General features: G+C 36.2%; 1 protein-coding gene and 1 long non-coding RNA gene across 5 annotated transcripts; both read left to right on the top strand.

Annotated features, from left to right (window-relative positions):
• The first annotated feature begins 7,028 nt into the window (after nucleotides 1–7,028).
• LOC107829433 (uncharacterized) lies at nucleotides 7,029–12,060 on the top strand. Of its 4 annotated transcripts, none has more exons than XR_012705006.1 (4): nucleotides 7,029–7,192; nucleotides 8,448–8,649; nucleotides 10,409–10,498; nucleotides 11,776–12,059. It is a non-coding gene; the product is annotated as an uncharacterized LOC107829433 (long non-coding RNA). The 4 variants fall into 4 exon arrangements; XR_012705005.1 differs by having other exon boundaries at nucleotides 7,032–7,192; nucleotides 8,463–8,649; nucleotides 11,776–12,054; XR_012705008.1 differs by lacking the exon at nucleotides 7,029–7,192 and adding an exon at nucleotides 7,199–7,448 and having other exon boundaries at nucleotides 11,776–12,060.
• Nucleotides 12,061–12,826: 766 nt separating this feature from the next.
• Nucleotides 12,827–23,464, top strand: LOC107829424 (pentatricopeptide repeat-containing protein At2g01390). Its single transcript, XM_016656890.2, has 3 exons — nucleotides 12,827–13,072; nucleotides 14,744–15,629; nucleotides 22,219–23,464. The coding sequence occupies exons 2-3, from the start codon at nucleotides 14,858–14,860 to the stop codon at nucleotides 23,220–23,222; spliced, it is 1,776 nt and encodes a 591-aa protein (XP_016512376.2). The 5' UTR covers nucleotides 12,827–13,072; nucleotides 14,744–14,857; the 3' UTR covers nucleotides 23,223–23,464.
• The last annotated feature ends 486 nt before the right edge of the window (nucleotides 23,465–23,950 follow it).

Here is a 23,950-nt window from a genome sequence, read left to right as displayed (position 1 = left end):
TCGATTGATATTGGTTATGCATATCAGCCCAAGCGACAGTCGTATATTCTATCACGTTTTGCTTCAATTGTTGTGAAGCCACCGAACTTCAAACATTGAGTCCTTGGGTAAAAGCTTGAACGGCCTAGTCATCAACGACAAGTGGCAGGTCCATCTGTGCCATTTGAAATCGAGATACGAACTCTCTTAGCATCTCATTATCCTTTTGCCTTACTTTGAAGAAGTCCGATTTTCTGGTTTCGACCTTAATAGCTCTAACGTGTGCTTTCACAAAAGAATCTGCAAGCATAGCAAATGAGTCAATAGAATTAGGGATAAGTTGTGATACCAAATCATGGCTCCCTTTGACAGGGTTTCTCCAAATTTCTTCAGCAAGACAGACTCAATTTCATCATCCTCCAAGTCGTTTCCTTTGATGGCACATGTGTATGAAGTGACATGCTCGTTTGGGTCTGTCGTTCCGTTATACTTAGGAATCTCGGGTATGCAAAACTTTAGGGATCGGCTTTGGAGCCACACTCAGAGGGAAAGGTTTCTGTACAAACTTCTTGGAATCCAAGCCTTTTAATATCGGAGGCGCTCCCGGGATCTGGTCGACCATAGAATTGTAGGTTTTCACATTTTTGTCGTTTGTTTCAATTTTCTTTTCCACTGATTCTATTTGTTTTGTTAGCTCTTCGAGCATCTTTATGATTTTGGGGACATTGTTACCCGACTTGCTCCCATTCGACCTTTTCGCGACCGATTTCTCCCTGCGAGTGATCTCACGAGACGGATCAGGTTCAATCTTGCTCGGTACGCGGCTCTTGTTTTGTAACTAAGCTATTGCCGCCTGTTGAGCCTGCAACATTGATCATCCGTAGATTGACCCCGTCTCTTTCATTGTTTTGAGTATCCTGTGTCGTTAACCGGGCTTCACCACGAATGCTATTCTTGGGGTCAGCAGAGAGGCTAGTATCGATAACCACATACGAATTAGCATCCAACGGGTCCGCAATTGGAATTCCGACGGGATCAACGGGCGGTACCTCATTACTGGGCACTATGTTATTGTTTTCACCATGGTGACCAGACTCACCGTCAATAGGTAGAGGTGCTAATTGTGAGTTTGACATTTTGAGCTTAAGTTTGAAATCAAAGTCACTTCAAAGAACAAGTGAAAAATAGTGTGTGTTATGAAAATTCGTATCAAATAACCACATTATCCTTAGCCCCACGGTAGGCGCCAAACTGTTTACCCTCAAAATCGGATAATAATTGAACTTATATGCGGTTTTAAGGATACATGATATAATTTGATACAAATTGAGAAAATAGATTAATATTGAAATCAATGACAGAAAAATGAATGTAACCACACAAGTTGAACAGTGTTATCCTTGAAGGTTGGTCACTCTCGAGCCAGAAATTGCCTTAATCGGTGTCAGAACAGAGTAGCAAAATAATAAGAGAAATAATAATGTATTGCCTTTGGATGCGTATTACAATGTATTCATTATAAATAAACATACCCCTTTTATATAGCAGGGGAGTCCTACTTTAGATACAATTCTACAAAAGCTAAGAAATCTCATGATTTGCTAATTAGTCGGTCTCTCATTGATACGTGCCGAGATTCCCGCCGTGATATCCGTCCGGTGACGGATATTTTAGCCTTTCATTATTTGGTCCGATAATATTTTCTTGAGCTCGATCGGAGTCGGGGTCGGTTCTAGAGCTACGGGCTCGATGATCTTGAAGACGCATGCTCTAACTTCATACCTTAGTTCTATATAGTCTGGAGTCGATTTTTAACCCATCACATTTCAACCTCGATCCGTCATGCAGTAGATGAGCTCGGTTTCGACCTTATACAATGCCAAAATGTAGAAGATGAAATATTAATTTTAAATTTACAACATCAAAGAAAATATTAGATGAAATATCTTTGATGAATTCATTTGCAAATCAGAGGTGGATAGTGTTGGTGATCATATCGACAATACAAGTTTATTTATTGGGAAAGTTTTTCAAGAAAAAAAGTAATATTATTTAAGTCTACTTACATATTTATCAAAGAAATCAACTAGAACAAGATATTTTAGAAATCTCATAAAATAATGAGATAAGGAAATAAATATATGAATGTGTTTGGCGAAGTACTAGAATATTTGCAAGTCATGTGCATGTCATTGTCTTGTTTTAAGCAATACGTTTTACTAATATTCTTTTCATTCTCTTTTTTTTCACCATTATGAAATAGTTGATTAGTGCAACAGGTTAATTATTCTCTAGCAATGTCTTTGAGAATTATTATACTTCCACCTATATGAGGCAGAATCAATATTTAAAATTTAAGGGTTTCTACCGTGATTTTAAATTAATAATTGATTTTACAATCATATATATAAAATACACAATGACTCGTTAAAAGCTACTGGATTCCTGAGAACCCGCAAATACCCTCAATCCTAAACTGGAGGCAGTTAGTGATCTTTTCTGATCTGTGTTTTTCTTGATCATGGACTTTGGGTAGTTAAAACAATGATGTCCAATACATTGGGATTTTCAGGCTCAAGTCCGAATAATCTAAGAACTTCACCGTTAACTGCGAAGCCCATAACAACATTTTCCTGGGCAAAGTTTAAAAATGGGCTTCTGACATAGTTGGCCGTTCGGTCAAAAATATATTTTAAAATAGCACGGGCTAGCCAGTTTTTGGTTGGTCATTGAAAAATAGCCAGTATTTGTAAAGTCATTGAAAAATAGTTACTATTTTGCTGCAACACAGAAAGTTCCAGCATAATATACTGGAGATTGGTGCACATGTGTATGAACTTCCAGCATATTATGTTGGAACTCCAACACACGGAAAGTTCCAGCATACTATACTGGAGATTGGAGTACCTGTGTATGAACTTCCAACATATTATGCTGGACCAATATATTATACTGGAACTCCAGTATATTATGCTGGAGTATTTTTCGGATTTTGAACAATATTTTCGTTCAGATTTATCTTTACATGAAAGTGGCTAAATTTCGGTTACTTTTGAAATTGTGGCTATTTTTTAATTATCACTTGTAAATCTGGCTATTTTTAAATTTCACCCAAAATATATTAGACACCGGCCCATAGTTTTTTCATTACAACTTATAGCCAAAAATAAATAACATACATTAACCAACAAATAGTTTTTAAGCGCCCCTTTGCCCTGCCTTGACTCCCTAGTCCTTTCCTTCTGACCAGTAGTTAAAATAGCATGATTTTAAGAAATACAATTAGTTGATTTTAGATAAAAATAAAAGAAATCATTTCAACGAAACACTAAAGATAAATTTGCAACGAGAAATTACTATTTTGGTCTTGATCTGATTTTGGGATTGAGAAGGTAAAATTGATTTAGGAGCGACTTCATACAACGCAATCCAGACAAAAGAGTTATGTTGATAGATAAGCTCATGATATGGCATTCAAGGTGGTGAGAGGGTTCTACTCAAAGTTTCGCTCATGAAGGGTATGATGAGGTTCGGGAAGTAGGGCAAGTTGAGTCCTCGATATATTTGTTATTTTGATGTTCTAGAGAGAGTGGTGGGGTGTCCTACAGACTTGCTTTGCCACCCAACTTATCAGGAGTTCATCCGATATTCCATGTTTTTATGATCCGGAAGTACAATAAGGATTCATCACATGTGTTAGATTTCAGCTCGGTGCAGTTGAACAAGGATTTGACTTATGTTGAAGAGTCGGTGGCCATTGTGGATAGGCAGGTACGAAAGATGAGATCAAAGAGTATTACATCGATGAAGGTCCAATGGAGAGGTCAACTGATCGAGGAAGCGTCTTGGGAGACTGAGCATGATATGTGGAACAAATATCCTCATCTTTTTGGCACTTCAGATATGTTTATAAACTCGTTCGAGAGCGAACATTTATTTAAGAGGGAGAGAATGTAACAATCCAGTCGAACGTTTTGTGTATTTGAGCCACAATCTCCTATTTGATGCTCCCGTATGTGTATTTTTTGTTATGTAACTTGTAGGAATATTTGGTATTATTTCGGAGAAGTTTTGAATTGAATAGAAACACTTAGTTCCTAGTTTGGAAGCTTAAGTTGGAAGTATTGATCAAGTTTGACTTTTGTGAATTTGACCTCAGATCGAAGTTTTCATAGTTCCGTTAGGTACGGATGGTGTTGGACTTAAGCGTACATCCGAATTTAGATTTGGAGGTTCCTAGATTGATTTTAATTGGCGAAAGTTGGCAATTTGGAGGTTTAGAAGTTCATAGGTTTGACGCATAGTTGGCTTTGTGATTATCGATGTTCGTTTGGGATTCCGAGCCTTGGAGTAGGTTTATATGGTGATTTGTGACTTGTGTGTAAAATTTGGGATCATTCCGAGTTGTTTAGGTATATTCGGTGTAAGTTCGGAATTCAAAAATTTGGATTAGTTCATTAAGCTTGAATTGAGGTATGATTCGTGGTTTTGATGTTAATTTGTGTGATTTGAGGCCTCGAATAGGTCAGTATTATATTTTGGGATTTATTGGTATGATAGGGCGGGGTCCCGGGGATCTTAGATATGTTTCAGACCATTTCACTCATGTTTGGAGTTGCTGATTATCTGGTATACTGGTGTTCATTGCGATCGCGGATGTGGTATCACGATCGCAAATTATGTTTGGTGGCTAGCAGTCCTTTCTTTTTCGCGTTCACGATAGGCGTGACACGTTCACGGAGAATGGTGGGTAGTGGCCTTCGTGTTTGCGACCTAGGCATCGTATTCCCGTAAAAGGGAAGGCTGCATAGTTGTCAAGCTTTTGGCCTTCGCGTTCGCGGGTGGTCAACCGCGTTCGCATAGACCAGTGGTATTGAAGCATCGTGTTCGCGGGTGCCAGACCGTGTTCGCGAAGGATATCTTGGGGTCCAATTTTACCTTGAGCTTCGCAATTAAGAAGTAGGTCCCGCGATCGTGTAAGGGACCCCTGGGCAGACTTAAATATTCCATTTCGAGCGTTACAGTTATTTATCATATTTTGAGATTGGAAACTCGGATTTGAGCGATTTTTGAGGAAATTTTCATGATTTGGATTGGGGTAAGTGTTCTTGACTCAGATTTGATTATTATTTATGATTTCATCCTTAATTATAGCATTGATTGATGAATTTAAGTGAGAAAATTTGAGATTTTGGCAACACTTTTCTAAAATAAAAATAAGAATTTGAACCCCGATTTGGAGTGGGATTTGGGTGAAACTTGTATGGTTGGACTCGTATTCAAATAATTGTTTGGAATCTGTGACTTTTGTCGGGTTCCGGAAGGAGAGCCCGGGTTGGCTTTTTGATTTTTGATAAAAATCGAATTTATTAATTAGAATCGATTTCTATAGTCATGTTTGATATTATTGAGTTATTTTTGACTAGATTTGACCCGTTCGGATGTGGATTCGAGTGGCAAGGGCTATCTAGAGTATTGATTTGGCTTGTTTGAGGTAAGTATCTTGTCTAACCTTGCTTGATGGAATACCTCTTAGGATTTGACCTTAATTGCCTATTTGTGTTATGTAAAAAGTGACGTGCACATGAGGTGACGAGCATGTACGCGGGTGCTATTTGTGAATTATAACTGGATTAGATTTTAGGCTATTAATATGCCTTAAATTGGGTTTTTTTCTATATGAAATATGCTTAATTATTTTATGACTACATGATCATGATTGCTACGTACATTTGGCTTAGTTATAGTCATGCTTTATTATTGAATACTCCTCCGCATTTTTATGTTATTGTCATGTCCTTGTGCATTTTGTTGTTGAGCTATGAGCTTATATCTTGATGAAACTTTGGGTATTGTTGTTTTTTGTAATATTGTGGCATATATGGACATGTTGTACATATTGATTAATATTGTGTAGAGTATAAGAGTGGCGAGATGCGCATGCGGCGACATAAAGAAGGCATTTCATTGTGATGCATATGCGGCGAGATAAGGGTAGCTTATGCACATAAAGAAACATAAGGGAGACATTTCATTGTGATGCGCATGCAGCAAAATAAGGATGAAATTGTTGATGATGTTATGTGATGATTCGGGGGTGTCTTTCTTGATTTTGTTTATGTGTGAAAGGGGGTTGATATTTCGATTTCTTACTTGTTTCTTAAACGCTTCCGTCTTGTATTTTAATGAATTGTTAGTTGAATTGACATGATATTATATGCCCCACTTTTTTGACGACTTGTTGACTAAGAAGAGTTTTCTACGTTGAGTTGTTCTCATATGCTCTACAAGATTTTTGTATATATATATATATATATATATATATATATATATATATATATATATATATATATATATATTCTGCATAATCCCTCTTGGGATATATCCTTTGTCTTAACTTATATCACATGATTTGAACCTCGTCACCACTTTACCGGGGTTAGTCTTGATACTTACTAGGTAACGACTGTGGTGTATTCATACTATACTTTTACACATTCTTTGTGCAGATCCAAGTACTTCTGACCGAGCTGATCGATAGAGAGACATGCTTGAGCTTATTGGAGACTTCAAGGTATCCATGTTGTTCCATTCGCAGACCTCGGAATCACCCTCTTTACTTTATTTTTACTGTTTATGTATTCCAAACAGTATTGAACTCTTCGAGACTTGATATGTATTTCATGTAGATCTTATAACTCATTATGACCGGGTTTTGGGAAGTTGATTATTGTATCCACATTTGATTGTATTGTCACATTTCCCAGTTTTGTTAAATCTGAAATTGTTATATTTTGATTGATATCGTTAGTGATAGGCTTAGAGACTAGGTGCCATCACAACCTCTATAGTGGGATTTGGATCATGACATGTTGGTATCAATGAATAATCTATCTATATATATATATATATATATATATATATATATATATATATATATATATATATATATATATATAATTGAAGGCCATTAGCCCGGTGACGTGGCAATCTTAGCGAGCAGGATTTGCATTTATCTTTTCCTACATTTTTTCTCATTTTTTCTTTGACTTCAACCGTGAAAAAAATAAGTGATGACATATTGACACCGCTTGAGAAACACCACCGTCTCTTTCTACGGCTGTTTAGTCTCTAAATTGATAATGGAAAAGCCCACCATGGAGAGACATCAAATACACATGTTGATTCTTTCTTCTCTCTTCCATGAGAAAAGGTTATTTTCTCATCTTTTATCATGAAATTTTCATGTATTCCTGACTTCTAATTTTTATAAACTTCGCACTGTGCCCTTCCGTGTATTTGCTTTATAATTCATCAAGAGTTGATTCAACTGTCGAAAATCCATTTATGATACTATCAAAATTGCAGCACCGATAATCTGAATTTGGGATTCATTTCATACACTGAAGTTGGTAACTTTCTTCTTTTTACCAAAAAACAAAAAAAAATCTTCGATCGAAAACTAAAAGGTGCATTTCTCTTGAAACTTCTGATCCAAAATTTCTTCTTCAAATCTGATATTGTTCACTTTTTATTTTTATTATGTTGCTTCACCGTTGTTGAACTTATTGGTTTACTCTTTTCTCTGCTAATCTCTCTATTCTTTGAATGAACATTAAGACTCACATCGCAAAGGCAAAATGAGGGAAGAAATACACTATTTAGCCTCTTTATTTAATCTCTCTATACTTTCCTCATATACATTTTCATTTCATGTGTTCTAATTACTTAATTCTGGGGGGAAAACGAACAGGATATGCTTATTTTGGCGCCCATGATGTGTTCGACACAATGACCACACAGAAAAATTGCCCAGTGCTTCTGTAAATGATGCTAACAAGTGCCCAGTTATTTAATTAACAGTGGTGGATCAGTAACTCTTTCAGAAGAAATCTTTAGCATCTATGCTTTTTTTGCTTATATTACCCTCATTTTATTTAATAAAAAAGGATTTAGTAAAAAGAAAAAAAGATTACGATAAACTAACGAAACCAAAACAAAACAAAAAAAAATGAGCAAATCTTAAAAGACCATGTTAACAAGTGAATGTTTGCGGCATGTAAAATTTACACCCTTTCAATTTAACAAGTGAATGTTTTTGCTGAATATATATATTTTAAATGGGTATGCTTATGGAACAAAAGATCATGAATAATTGGGGATGAGGGCCGAGAATAATTTAGACTCTTTATCAATTGCATCTTCCTGTTTTCCATCTATGGTTGAAGTAACTTCCCTATAAATTAAGTGTTAAAAGTACATTCTTTATCATTGTTTGCTATTTATCTATGTAGGTGCTATCTAGTTTTTCGTTTTACAATTAATAATATGAGAAATTGATTACGCCAGTTATATTTTGTGGTGTTGTGAATGTTCCTTAATGCTTGACGAAAAAGAATAATCATAATGTCGCAACTTTTTAGTACGACTATACTATTGACACTTGCCAAAAATGAATACCCATATAGATGGATTTTTGACAGATAAAAGAAGTCCTCACATGGTGAAAGAAGCTCATGATAAGAATATCAAAAATTGTGGGATCTATTATCATATGACAATGCCTTAGAAAGCAGCATTGTTGTTGCAACAACACCTCAATTGTAGAGAGGCAACAGAAAATCATCTTCTTGCAAACACAAATCATGTCAACTCCATCTCAAATGCAGGGTAATCTTGCTATTACACCTTCCTTCTACTTCAGAAATATGTTAGAATATCGAATCTTCTATTTATTTCTTTCCTCATACATCATATATATGAATATAACAATGGTTATGCATGAAAACAATGGTATCCGTCCAACTTGCATGCTCTATCATAGGGGTGTACAAAGAAAACCGACAAACCGCACCAACCCGATAATCCGAGTCAAACCGAAAAAAAAAACCCGACTATGGTTTGGTTTGATTTGGTTTGGTATTGGAAAAAAAACCCCGACCATAATTGGTTTGGTTTGGTTTTAACTAAAGAAAGTCAAACCGAAACTAAACCAACCCGACATTACATATATAGAAATTTTAGATTTATTTAATATATAAATATACTTATTGTGATGCAATTTATAAATATTTCTTAAAAACTTTCATAATTTTATTTTTTAAGGTCTTATTTCAAGGTTGGACTTAGAACTTTTGAATGCTCCAATAAGTTTTATAGTCATTAATATTAGTAAGTTAAATAATGCTAACAAAAGCCCAAACCAAAATCAAATCAATACTAATACTAAGAAAAGACATTCAATTCAATATTACGAACGAGAATGTATTAAATATTTATTTTTTATTTTGCAATAATTTAGATAAAAATGCATAACCTATTTTTATTTTTCTTTAGCGTTTAGTCGTGTAATTAATACTCCCTTATTAGTCTATTATTTTAGCATGACTTAGTACTTTTAGATTATGTTTCTTTTTATTATGGCTTTTTTAATTAGTAATATTTATATTATATAATTTTATTGTCTTTATTGTTGAATATTTTAGGATAATGCCATGGCACATCTCATATTTTTTATTATTTTCTTGAAAATACTTTATATAGTTGTATCTTACTAGGATTAAAGAAGTATTTTGAGCATACATTATATGTTTTGTTATACGAAGATTTTACCGGGTTATTACAATATGGAGGATTACCGTGTTACCAGTAACTTATTAGGTAAAAATATTATGTGATAGTATACCGACGACATAATATCTTTAACTCATTTAAATTTACTTTCATTGTTCTCCTGTCTTATTTATGTGTCGAGGCATGTACCTATTATTTTATATATGTAGACCATTTTATGTGCGTAGCTGATTTGGATAGTTATAGTGGTAATATAAAGAATGACTCTGTATAGTTTATATAAAATCATATACTGTGAGAAATTTAGTTGAGTGAAGAAAAAGGAAAAAACGTACACGTAAATTTTCTTTTAATCAAATTCTTGGTGTGGCATTGAACACCATGATATTGAATGGGGCTTTGGCTACTAGATCCCAAGAAGAAGAAAAATTAACTAGAGTTGTGGCTGAGAAGTTATTTATATATACGTAAAAAATGGTCTTTTATTTTTGATATTCATCGATAATTTACAGCACGATAGATATTGCTACAATGTAAAATATATTAAATTGCCTAAAGGAAAATATATTTACCTTTTTTAACTTCATGTGTTGTTTTATTTTGTTCTTAAAATTCCTTATTTAGTTAAACTATATTGATTTATTTTGGAAGTGTGTTTATGACAAGAATTGCATATTTCTTAACACCTAACTTTTTAGTTCTCATTTTTTATGAGCAGATTCCTAGATATTGCTCAGAATGCATTGGCCATTAATTTTATTTTATTTTCCTTTCCCTTGTCCATCTTTTGCTTTTTCTCTAGGAGTTCCTTGTGTGGATGATCTTTTATCAAAGTTGGATTCTCTTTTTCATGCAGGTGGTTGGAACATTGTCCTTATTGGTTGCTCAATCTCCCAAGCTACACAAATACTGGTCTTACACTTGCTCACCGTGTTTATTGTAGTTGGTAAATATCTTAATTATGATATTTATTTGCTTTTGTTTGCCCTCTAACATACTATTAATATGCCTATCACCTCTGTTGAGTTCAAAATTGAGTAGTGTGCAGTTAATAGTAGTAATCACAATAAAACAGTCATATATTCTTCGACGGAGATATAATTTCTAAATTTTACTGTTGTAAATACATAAAAAGTTATGGTGACCATGAGTTTTTTCATTTTTTTTTATATTTTGTTGTTTATATGTGTATCATTTTCTCATTTTATGACTTATGATCTTTAACTATGTTTCTCTTCATAGTTTGAGCGTATAATCATAGTTACTTCATCATAGATGATCTCTTCATCAAATTACTTATGTTTTTCTTTCAAGCGTTCTTCTTTTCTGATCTTCAGCTTAGGCTTTGTTTGTAGAGCGAAGAAATATATGTACTCTCTGGCAATTAGGGGTATTGCATTTGCTTCGCTTCATCAGAACGACATATAATTTCATAAATTCTACTTACAGTCTTTAGAGTCAAAGGCGGATCAAGGATGTTTGAAGGATAGGTTCACTATTAATTTTTTTAAAAAAAATTAAACCAAAAAGTTGGTAAGGGATTTGATCCCCTAACCTTAGGCTATTGGAAATAAGAGACCAAAACCAGTGCACCACTTAGTCTCTTTTGATCATGGGTTCCATCAAGTATATATATCTATTTTTTCCAAATTATGTACATCATATCCATACTTTAACCCGAGGACCACGGGTTCACGTGAACCATGTTTCACATGGTAGATCCGCCTCTGTTTAGAGTTATAATTTGCTTTAATTTGATCAAGTAAAATTTATTCCCTTTGGTTGATTAAAATTTTATAATCTTTATTCAAAAAATTTATATTTTATACTGGAAAAATATTATAAGGTGTAATTACCTTATAAGAGAATAGACTCCCAGACGTACACATGTGAAAAGTTTACTTTTTTAAGTACTGTTTTATTTCTCCTCCCTCCTATTTAAAGTCCTTTTTGTAAGAAGTTTTTTTCCCTCTCTGATGCCTGCATTGTAATTTATGTTTATGTTCAGAATCTCATGATTCTATTCCTTATATTTGTGTTACTTAAATATTTAATAAAAAAAAAAAATTCTCATAGCATATATTATTAGCTTCTTTAATATTTTAATTCCTGAGTTTCCACTACTAAGGTTTTCCTCCTCCAATTTCTTCGCCCTTCTCTCTTTAGTGATTTTGTCGGTTCATTACTTTAGTATTTTTCTGTTGTCTTTGAATCTCTTTTTAGGATGGTGGACAGCGGGATCGATCTCTCATTCGTGATACTTATCCGTTCAAAGTGTGAGGAAGATCGATGGAGTTGAATGCGACAACTCTAAGAAAGGATTTAGTACTTTAATTTGTCCGTGATTGTTTTGAGTATTATTTAGCTTATGCAAACTCCTTTCGCTCTCCGTTGTATCTTTGTTGATTCGCGACTTTTGCCTTTGCATTATTCTTCTTATAATATAGCTAATGACCTGAAGATTTAGAAATTGCCTTTCCTCTATTCTTATCCATCTCCTATTAATAAATTTTCTTGGCGTTAAGTGTTTATCATTCGGAAAATCTACTCAAACCCTGTGTTAGAAAAATGGTATAAGCATAACTTTGTATAGTTTTGTCATGTAAAATACCTCATTTGGCCATGTAAAAATACAGTGGCCAACTGCGAATAAGGCTGAATGTTAACCTCAATAAATAGTCATACTACAAAAATAAAAAGAAAGGAAAATACAAAAAATAGTCCTTAGCTTGTGAAATTTTTGCTTTTAGAAATCGATAAAAGATTTGTGAAATTTTTTGCTTTTAGAAATCGATAAAAGATTAAGGGGTACGACAATAATACATGTATGGAATGGGAAAACATGGAAGAAATAGAAAGAGAAATGAAAGAGGAGAAAGTTAAAAACTAACAAAGGATAACATCGGCATTATAGACAATAGTTGTACGAGAAAAAGAACACTTATTTTTTATGCTCTCTTTTATGAATGCTTCAAAAGGAATACTGTTGTTATTTAATACATATGTTTGACATCTCTTATAAATTGACTAAAATTTGTAAATTCACTAGTTTAACCATAATTGGGGGCAACTTCAATTGTTATTGCTAGTTGATTGACTAAAAAAGGAATTAATTTCTTATAATTCAAGAATTGGACTAATAATTAAAAACGAATTTACACTTTCAATTTACATAATAAGTTAGTACATTTTATGCACACTAATAATGTAATGATTATTCACATTATCAAGATATATTAAAAGTTATTGCGTTCAATTGTGTATAGTAAGTATAAATAATTACTACTTGAAAAAAAGCTAAGAATCTCTGCTTAATAAAAAGGAAACCAGGGGTTCTGTCAGAGACCGTTGAACTGAGGTTTGGAACGCAGAAGTGTTGAAGTTAGTATTCCGTTGAGCTATATAGAAAGTTCTTTCAGATAGCGTTGAGCGCTACTGGAGCTTGGTTTGCCGTCGCCGCTGAAAGCAAGTCGCGGCCATTGCCTTCTCAGTCCCGTCGCCGGCGACCGAAAGAGAAAAGGTAAAACAAATAAATTCGATTTGATTGCTTTTCGTTTTTCTAAAGTTACCTTGTTAATTGCTGAAAAAATTGGAATTTCGAAATAATTAAATCTGGTAGTGTATCGATTCAAAGGTAGTCAAGGTAAACTATTTAGGGAGTTGGTGAGTTCTTTATATCTCTCTCGAGAGTAAATTGAATGAATTTGAATTGTGATTTTTGAGCTTTACGTGTTATTTCTACTTGTTAGTTGTTGAAATTAAGTTGGTTTAATTTGTAAGTTTTAGTTGAATGAGATTTGTTTCTGAGTTGTGAATTCATTTTTGAGTTGTGAATTTCAGAAATTTATATGAGTTGTAAATTGAAGGAAATTCATTTCGGAGTTGTGAACACATTTGTGGATTGACTAGAAAGAAATTCTGTTTGAAAGCATAACTAATAATGCGGACATCGATGATTTTCAAAACATGAAAACTCAAAGAATTATTATGTTTTAGAATGACTAATGACTGCAATAACAACCCCAGTGAAATCCCATAAGTGGGGTCTGGGGAGGTGAAGTGTACGCAGACCTTACCCCTGCCTAATGAAGGTAGAGAGGCTGTTTCCGAAAGACCCTCGACTCAAAAGAATGACTAATGATTGCATCAAATAAAAAATCAGGAGTTACATTTCACATTAATAATAATTTCGATTCAATTTGCAAATTACATATTTTTATTTGATACTGATTCAGATATCACAGCCAAGTCTCGTTACAAATCTAAACTCATCACTTTATTTATAGTTTGATTTCTCACGAGAGTAAGAAAAACTTATGAATTTGACTATTCAATTAAAATGCTGTAGCTTGATTACTTTTGTTTACGAGCAGTGAGTATTACTTTGTTTGTAATAACTACTTTATGGTCGTATTATTAAAGGTCGTACCAGTTAAAATGGTGCAAACTTCAGTCCTGTAAGGACTAAGAAGAATGAGGGTGAAGTGAGCTAGAAAGGATTGTCAATTGTGGTGCCTTAGCAATTTTAGATATGCATGCTCGGCATTCCAAGAAAACGACATAATAGATGAAGCCAACACAGAATTAAAAACGATAATTGTAATGGAGAAGATCATTGGACTGAGATGAGCTTAAATGGAGTCACATGGATAGTAAGAATTCATATAATTGACCCCTACCTGTTTGAGTTTAAGGCGTAGTAGTAATAGTCGTGTTTGTGGTAGTTGAAATGGAGAAGAGACCTATCAGTGTGAAAGGCAAGTTCTTTTCATTAAAAATAATGTGACAGGCAAGTCTATAGAAAAGGTTGTGAGACCAGCAATATTTTGCACGAGTGAGTGCTGGGGCCTCTAAGTTCGACATAATTCAGGATGATTATCATAGATATGTGGATATCAAGATGGATGTGCAATTATATAAGATACATTATAAATGAACAAATTCAACAGAGGGTGCAGCCAGCAGACATTGAAGATAAAATGGGAGAGATTGCTTGAGGTATAGATGGACTATCTTTTTAAACCTCCAAATGCACCAGTTCGTGTAAAAGACTTATTGAATGCACCATGTATTTGAATTCTTCTAGGAATTTGTTAGATTATAATTAAGGCTTCAAATTGGTGGGAGAAAAGAGAAACTAGAAATATTTTCTTTCTTGTAAGTAATTTGTTTTATCTTTATCATTTGGCAGTTGGAATCCTTCGAATCAAGTCCTCAAGTCGCAGGTTAGAATGCTTTTGTATTATGTAGTCTGGAGTCACACGAGTCAAAGCTCACTCCATCAAGTCACAACTGGACCCAAACAATGTTTGCTACTCTTGGTACCCGACGGTTCTTCAACAAGCTCCAGCCTTTTCTGTGCTCCTCTGTCAGTAGCTGTTCTTGGTTTAGCAGAATTATTATTAACCATGTACATTCCTTCGCGCAATCCAAACAGAGGAGATCTGTCCGACAAGGTAATCGACCTGTGAGCAAGTCTACCAGATCAATTCAGAAACAAGACGTAGATCTCCCTAAAGTTTTCATGAGGGATACAATTACAAGAATATCACATATACTGAGATTTTCAAGTTGGGATTCTGCTCAAGAGCAGTTGATGGGGCTTTCCATAAAATGGGATTCCTACACAGTTAATCAAGTTCTCAAGACTCATCCCCCTATGGAGAAGGCCTGGTTGTTTTTCAATTGGGCCTCTAAGTTGAAAGGGTTTAAGCATGATCACTTTACCTACACGACTATGTTGGATATTTTTGGGGAAGCTGGGAGGATTTCGTCCATGAACTATATATATAAGCAGATGCAAGACAAAGGAATCAAGATAGATGCAGTGACCTATACATCCCTTCTTCACTGGCTTTCCAACCATGGGGACATTGATGGGTCAATTAAATTGTGGCAGGAGATGAAAGATAAAGGATGTGTTCCTAATGTTATTTCCTACACTGCATACATGAAAGTTTTATTTGATCACAATCGAGTTAAGGAAGGAGCCAAGATATACAAGGAGATGCTTCAATCTGGTTGTTCTCCCAACTGCCACACATACACTGTCCTCATGGAGCATCTTGCTGGTTCTGGTGAGAGCGATTTGCTTGTTCTTTTTTTTTTGTTGGGTAATTAATTTTTTTTTATTTACCAGTAATATTTACACATTGTTCTGTTTCTAGCCTGATCTGGACAACAGTCCCAGATTCAACTACCCGTCTTTCCTTCCCTCCTACTAACTGCTATACCTACTATTTAAACATCTAATTGAACAGTAGGATAGTAGTTAAGATCCATTAGTCTTCTCTGTAATCTCTGCTTGGAAGCCCCTCGACCATGTACATCTTGTGTTATTAATCTACTAAGTATTGCTGCTGACCTTTGCTTTGTTTGGAATATTCTGCCATTTCTTTCTTTCCAAATATAGTACAAGCTGCCGGCAGGCGTCAACCTGTATACTTCAGCTTTTGAGCTCCTTCCCTTGTAGTGTCTCTCAGCCCATGCTACCTCGTTTGCCCATGGCATCACCTGTCTGTGTATCCCTTGCCATTCCAACATTGTTGTCCACACTTGTGATGCTGCATATACATGGCCTTTATGGAGAACTTGTCCATTCCTACTACATCCTCTTCTGTATATCCAGCTTTCTCAAAGTAGTTCTTAGCTTTCAGTATCTTTTGAACAATCCAAGAGGCTTGCTTTGGCTCAGCACCCCACAAAGAGTTATGTTTCTTGTAGTAAATGTGAATCCATTGAACCCACGTCTTGTCCTTTTTCTTGCATAGGTTCCATAGGAGTTTGCAAACAGCTGCCCTATTCCATGTTCCTACATCAAGTAAGTTCAGTCCACCTGCTGCTCTAGGGTGGCACAGTTTGTCCCAAGCCAATAGCGCTTTCTTTGATACCTCCACCCCTCCAGTCCATAGGAATCTTTGATACAGTCTCAATTAGTTGAATCAGCTTCTTTGGCAACAGAAATACCTGGGACCAGAATACTTGAATAGAGAATAGGACGCTTTTGATGAGTTGTATTCTCCCTGCATAACATAGAAACCTTGAAGTCCAAGACTGGATTTTCCCTAACATCTTCTCAATGAGAGGCTGGCACTGAACTAATGATAGTCTTTTGGTACTTAGGAGCACTCCCAGATATCTAACTTGTAAGGTCCCTTTTGAGAAGCCTAAGACTTGCAATATCTCCTGTTGAATATAAGTACTTACTCCTCCAAAGAAAATAGAGCTTTTGTCAGTATTAGCAACTAGTCCTGAGGCCTTTGGGAATTCCTGAAAGCATTTATACAACAGTTGCACAGATATGATGTCTCCCCTACAGAAGAGCAGTAAATCATCAGCAAAATTGAGTTGGACAATATTCATTTTGGCACACTTAGGATGATAGTTGAAGTTAGGATCCCTCCTGAGTGTCTTCAGAAGCCTAGTCAAGTACTCCATAGCCAACACAAATAGATAAGGAGACAAGGGGTCTCCCTATCTCAAACCTTTCTTAGCGTTGAATGGTGTTGTAGGTTGTCCATTAATGATGATGGAATATGAGATAGTTGTCACACACCTCATAATCCATTGCACAAACTTCCCTGGGAGCTGCAGGTTTGTCAACACTTGTTGCAGATAACCCCATTCAACAGAATCATAAGCCTTCTTCATGTCCACTTTCATCATGCATCTAGGGGATACACCTTTCCTAGCATACCTTTCACTAGCTCATGGCTGAGAAGTATATTATCATGTATCAATCTACCAGGCACAAAGGCTGACTGATTCTTATCCACCAGACCATCCATCACTCCTTGAAGTTTATTTGTTAGCACTTTAGATATAATTTTGTATAGTAATATACAACATGATATTGGCCTATATTCAGTGACTCTGGAAGGGTTGCGCACCTTAGGTACAAGGGTAATTGTTGCGCAGTTTATAGGCTGGTACACATTTGTACTTAGAGAAGAACTCCATCACAGCATTTGTAACTGTATCTCCTTTCACAGGGCAAGCTCTTAAAAAATAATGCATTGAAGCCATCACAACCAGGAGCTTTGGTGTCACTAATACCTGTCAAAGCATGGTAGATTTCATCTTTAGAGACATCTGCCACCAGATGTAATTGTTGTTCTCTATTCACCAATGGGCCACCCCTCATCACTATTGGGTTGATAGCATGCAGTTCTATAGCTGAAGAGCCTAGCAACTGCCTATAGAACCCTATCACTTCCTCTTCAATTCCTTGCTTTGTTTGCACCAGATCCCCATTGCCCCTAATTAATCTTCTAATCTTGTTTTGGGTGTATCTGCTCTTCATACTTGCTAAGAAGTGCTATATCAGCATCTCCTAGCTTCAGAGCCACTGTACTCTTGTTGTGCTCAGTGGGGAATGATCAGTGCAGGATGGATTCATTACCCATACTTCTAGGTGTGGCATAGTCAACATCCACTCAGCATTAACCAAAGCTCTATCAATCTTGCTGTAGGTGTGCCCATTAGTCCATGTAAAGCTTCTCCCACTGGTCTTCATTTCTACCAGTCCAGTATCTGCAATGAAATTCTTAAAGTCTCTAATCTCCATTTCTTGCACAAGGTTACTAATTGATCTATCCTCTCCTGATCGAATAGCATTATAGTCACCCATTATCAACCATGGACCTTGTTGTACAACCTGTAGGCTTGTCAGGTCACTCCATAAACTTCTCCTGTCATCTAAAGTGTGCAACCCATACACAGCTGTAAAGGTAAACCTCATATTCAGTCTCTTAATACTTACTGAAGCTTGTATGAACTGGGATGATCTTCCCAAATCCTTACAGTCTACCTCATTTGTATCCCACAGTAGCCAGATTCTTCCTTTACTACTATACTCATAGTTAGCTAACCTGGTCCATCCAGGAGCGATTTACCTGGTTACTTGAATGGCTTTTTGCTCTTTTATTTTATGCTCTAATAGTGCAATCATATTAACTTTATTACTTCTAATGAACAACTTGACCTCTTTTTGTCTAGGGGTCTTGTTTAGTCCCCTTATATTCCATGTGACCAGCTTCATACAGGTATAAAGAGGGATTGTGAAGAATCCTGCCCTGTATTACTTCTCTGCCTACTCGTTCCTCCCTCCATTTGCCTTGGTACTGGAAGCTGCAGTCTAGATTCTGTTAGGATATTAAAGCCATTGATCATGTTGATTGTATCAATTCCTTGTCTCTCTCTGCTCCTGGCTGCTGATTTCCCTATAACTTTTTGCCATGCTTGGTCCTCATCTCCTCTGGTTGGTCTTGAAATTGGATTCACAAGACTAGTGCTGCCATTTTCTCCCGCACTAGGAATTGCCATCTCCTGTTGACCATTGTCAGCTGTAGGGGCTTGAGCTTCCTGCACTTTTAGTACAGGTTTAGGCTGCCATTCCTACTTCTGCGTCTGATTCTTAGGTTTAGGATTTTGTCCTAGCTGGTCACCTGACTTGCACTTGTGACCTACTTGCAAATATTTGTGGCAGAATTCAGGTACCCAATCATACACTACCTCCTACATGAACTCCCTCCCATTAGGGTCAGTCACCTTGATAGATCTAGACGGTTCTTTTGTTACATCCATCTCAACCAACACTCTAGCATAGGAGATCCGATCCAGTTGAGTAGTACAAGTATTAGCATATAAAGGAATCCCCAAGCCACTACTGATCCTGCTCAATGACTTATTTCCCCAACAATTCAGAGGAAGGTTAGGGTACTTGACCCACACTGGGATGGTCTGTAGAACTTCTTTGTTTAAATCAAAATCAGCAGACCACACTTTCATAATAATAGGCTTATTGTTCAACATGTGAGGCCCTGAATACATCACTTCATCTCTGTCATCATTGGAATTGAATCTTACCACAAAGTATCCATCATTGTGGAAGTACACTTTTGGTTTTGTGGCGAAGTTCCAAGCTGAAGCAATAAATCGTTCCATGGCTCCTATAGTTGGAGCTCCTCGAACAACATAGATGATTAGAGCTTGCTTCCACTTTTGAGTTTGCTCCTCGACGTCTTCCTTGCAGAGCTCAACAACTACTTCACCATTTTTGAGAGTTGGTGCGATAAAAATCAGATCCATTCCCTTTGCTGCAAGTCGATTTCCTATAAATAGATTTGCCCATTGCTTTTGACCTATCTCTACATCAACACTTGGCAATTTCCCTTGAGGTTTGCTCGCCGCCCCTTTATCCCCAGTTGCACCCAATTCTCCAGTAATCTCTATAGGATTCCTTTCATTGCCTCAATTTTACTAGAGAGGGTTTACACTCTTCATCGGAGCTCCAGAAGCTAATTTCTCACTACTAATTACCTTAGAAGGAGGAGTTTTCATACCTTCCTTCGTGGTTGACAATGTCGGCCACTGTTCCATTGGTGTTTTCCCTGCATCTTTGATTGTAGTACTCTGTATTCCCGAACTTTGAGTGTTGCTGCTAGTCCCCGTGTAATCGACCAGCTGGATCGTGGTTGCATATCTCTTCAGTCTGCCCGTCCCCATTGCTGGCCAACGTACATTAGCACATGCACTCTATCGTGCGCTGAGAGAGAAGATAGAGGAAAAATATCTTTTCAGTGTTAGATTGATCTGCTTGTTCTTTTTTGTTATCTTTGGGGACATTGAATTAGCTCAAGTAGTGTACTTAAGGAAGAGCCCGCTCAAACCTTTTCTTGCTTCCCAGACTGCTTAGACTCCCTCCAATTCAATTTATGTCTCCAACTTTCCTTTTTTGTCTGTTTAAAAAAGGATTCACTTTTAAATTTTAGTAAGCTTTAATTCCAACATTCCCTTTTTACCCTTGATGTTAGGCCACAAGATTCAAAGGATATCTTTGATATGTTATACACACCTTAAGTTTAAGACCACGAGATTCAAAAGTCTTCTATGTATTCTCAAAATTCGTGCCCTATCAAACTAAGATGCAAAATGAAGATTAGAAAAAATAGTTAACAAAGTTACGCAAGACACTTTTGGGGAAGACAACATTTATGTTTGGTTTTATCAAGCTTGTGTAGAATTAAGTTTATCCAACCTTTCTATTAGTTGTGGAATAGTTGGTTTTCTATGTTCTGAAGTCTCTATAGCCTATGCACATGGACTGTCCATGGGTACATAAGTGATAAGTCTGACCCGAGTACGTCACACATAACATATTCTATAACTACTCTGATATCTTCCTTGAGTTAGAGGGGGTGGGGAACTGGTCCCAGTTTGGACCCGTGGTGTGAAGTGTGAACAGATATGTTGGGCAATGTGTTGCAAGATGTTGCTGTTTGAGCAGTGTTGGTATGCAATCAGTGACAAACTTTCTTTTCTCAGCTTCTCTAAGAAGAATTTTTTTTTGGTCTGTGTATTTCTTGAATGTCTCTGAGCCGAGGATCTCCCGGAAACAGCCTCTCTATCCCTTCGGGGTAGGGGTAAGGTCTACGTACATGGGTTGTTGTTGTATTTCTTGAATATCTTTTTTCTACTTGGTCAGAGGATGGGAGCTTCTGTTAGGAGAGTCGTGCTTAGGGTATCATTGTTTTTGAGTGCTAGACGTCTAAGAGAAGCGCTGATACCAGAATGTAGGTTGGCCGTGTAATCTTAGTTGCAGCTGAAGAGGCTAAAACCCCTGTCAATACACAGTAGACTTGGAGATAATATAAAAATCCAATAAACATTTACACATGAAAGATATATATTCCAATTAGTTCAAGAATGTCTGATAATGAACAACGAGCTGATTGCATCATTAAAGCACCATCTGTTGAGAAAATCGCAAGACAACACAATATGTTTCCAGACTGCTGAGTTTGCTTTTTCGTTGTTCGAATGTGCAATTAGACTGTTTTTTCATATAAAGGAGTGCTAAAATTTTCTTGTCAAGCATTTTTGGCTTTCTAAATGCCCATTTGCTTCTAAAAGACCTTCGTCTGTTCCTAGAAAGTAATGCAAACAACTAATTTATCTATGGTAAAGGAGTTGACTGGCTTCAAACTAGTAGGATATAACATATTGTCATGGCAGGGATGTTGGTCGACTGATATTTCTAATCTAAGTGTTTGATGATTTTAACTGATGGTGACAAATTTCTTTTCGTGTGTTTTTTTTACTTTTCCTCTTATCTAAAGGAAGCTGATTGTAATTCCAACTCACCAAAAAAAAGAAAAAAAGAAAAGAAAAAAAAGAAGCTGATAATAATTCTAACAAGTTGCAAATTTTGATTTCAAATTGTGAACACATTCATCCGGTCATTGTGCAACTCAGCATTACCTACTATGTCAATCGTTGTGGTGGATGTGATTGTTTCACTTCCTAACATAAAATTGTTGTCTGCGCATAAGATTCCCTTATATCACACCATTTTATTTGGATAAATAGTCTGGAAAACCATATCCTTTTATGAGACACTATGCATGAATTTAATTTTAAAGACCATATAATGTCAATATCCAAAACTGCAGTTTCCACAATTTTGACTCATTAGAATATTCGCCAAAGAATGAGTGACAGAAAGATAATAATTTCGAACTCCAAGTTGTCTTTGCTATATATAAAATAAGTGATTATGATCTTGAATTAGATTACTGTCACTTCGAATTCATGCTTTGATAGCTACATTGTGACTGCTTAGCTATTAAGAATCTTATTTGTACATGTACCGTAACTGGTTTTCAGGAAAATTTGATAGAGTTCTCGAGATTTTCAGTAAAATGCAAGATGCAGGGGTTCAACCAGATAAAGCTGCATGCAACATTTTAGTGGAAAAATGCTGCAAAGCTGGGGAAACGCAAACAATGATGAAAATTCTTCACTACATGAAGGAGAAGTTTCTTGTTCTGCGTTATTCTGTCTATCAAGAGGCTCTTCTCAAGTTGAAGATAGCTGGGGTGAGTGATCGGCTACTCAGGGATGTCAACCGTCATCTGTCCTTAGAAAAGTTCAACAATGATCAGATTGACAGATCAGATGGAACCGCTGAAACTACTTGTCTCACTTTGGATGATAAGATGATTTTGTACTTGTTGAAGAAGCAAAGTCTTTTTGCTGTTGATTACTTACTAGATAGCTTGATGAGTAAGCGTCTCAAATTGGATTCTGGAATAGTGTCAACTATAGTTGAGGTAAACTGTAACCGTGGTAGAGTAAATGGTGCTTTTTTGGCCTTTGAGTTCAGTGTGAAATTGGGCATAACCATTGAAAGAATTATGTATCTCATGTTGGTTGGCGAACTTATTAGAACAAATTCACTTTCAAGGGTTGTGGACATTGTTGAAGCAGTGGTTGGGGCAGGACTATCATTAGGGTCAGAACTAACTGCTCTTCTGATACATCGGCTTGGCTGCACTAGAGAGCCGACTTCTGCTGAAAAGTTATTTAGCATCTTACCTGATCAGCAGAAGAGTACTGCTGTATATACTGCTTTAATAAACACCTACTTCACTTGTGGCAATGCTGAGAAAGGACTTGAAATATTTGAGACCATGAGAAAGCGAGGGATAAATATGGCATTAAGTACTTACTGTGTCCTATTGAATGGTCTTGAAAGAAATGGCTTATTTGATAAAGTACAATCTTATAGGAAAGAAAAGAAGAAATTTAAATCTGAAAGCTGCACTACAGACATGTCTAACGAAGAAACAGTGTGCGATCTTCTTTTTGCTGGAAACTTAGTGGTTTGAGACACAGGTCTCCAGACGCTTTCTTTGAATGATTGGAGTATCTGGTGTACAAATTTAGCCGTTCTTTATAACTTGAGTTGTTCTGGATTTGCATAAGTTAGCGAACACAAAGTAGTGTAAGCTTTTGCTGTCTATGGTATGGCCTAATTTGTTTACAGAAGTGAGGTATGCTCAAGAGAGTATGCAGGAGAATTATCGCAGCTTATAGAAGCCCACATGCTGAAATAAGATTTTGGACTGGATAATCTCTTGCGAATCAAACTTAAATGACCTCTCGTCTTTGAAAAGTTTAACGTATCTTTAGAAGCTGGAGTAGAAGGATTGATTGTGTCAAATCATGCGCTTGAGAGCTTGATTATTCTCCTGCGACATTATGGCCTTAAACAGCCCCCCCCCCCCCCCCCCCCGCCAATACTGCTTTATACAGGGAAAATTTCTTTCCCTTCCATTTAGAAAACCATGTTTATGAGACAGGACCTTCTTATATCGCCCAAGCTATGTGGCTAACTAAAGATAAAACAATCCGGCTGTTTGTAATGTGGACTTGACTAATCTGTAGGTACAACATTTTAAGCACTTCTCAATTCTATACTTTTGTCAGCTGACATTCTTGATCAAAGTTTCATAAAATAGTTTCTCATTTTTTTCATATTCTATAGCAGGTCATTGAAAGAGTCTATGGGGAGTTCCTATTTTTCCGGATGGTGGACTCTGCCATGAGTCTGATT

This window comes from Nicotiana tabacum, chromosome 22 (assembly GCF_000715075.1).
Source record: "Nicotiana tabacum cultivar K326 chromosome 22, ASM71507v2, whole genome shotgun sequence".
In the NCBI taxonomy this organism is placed as follows: Eukaryota; Viridiplantae; Streptophyta; class Magnoliopsida; order Solanales; family Solanaceae; genus Nicotiana; species Nicotiana tabacum.
This window is presented reverse-complemented; position numbering and strand designations above follow the sequence as displayed.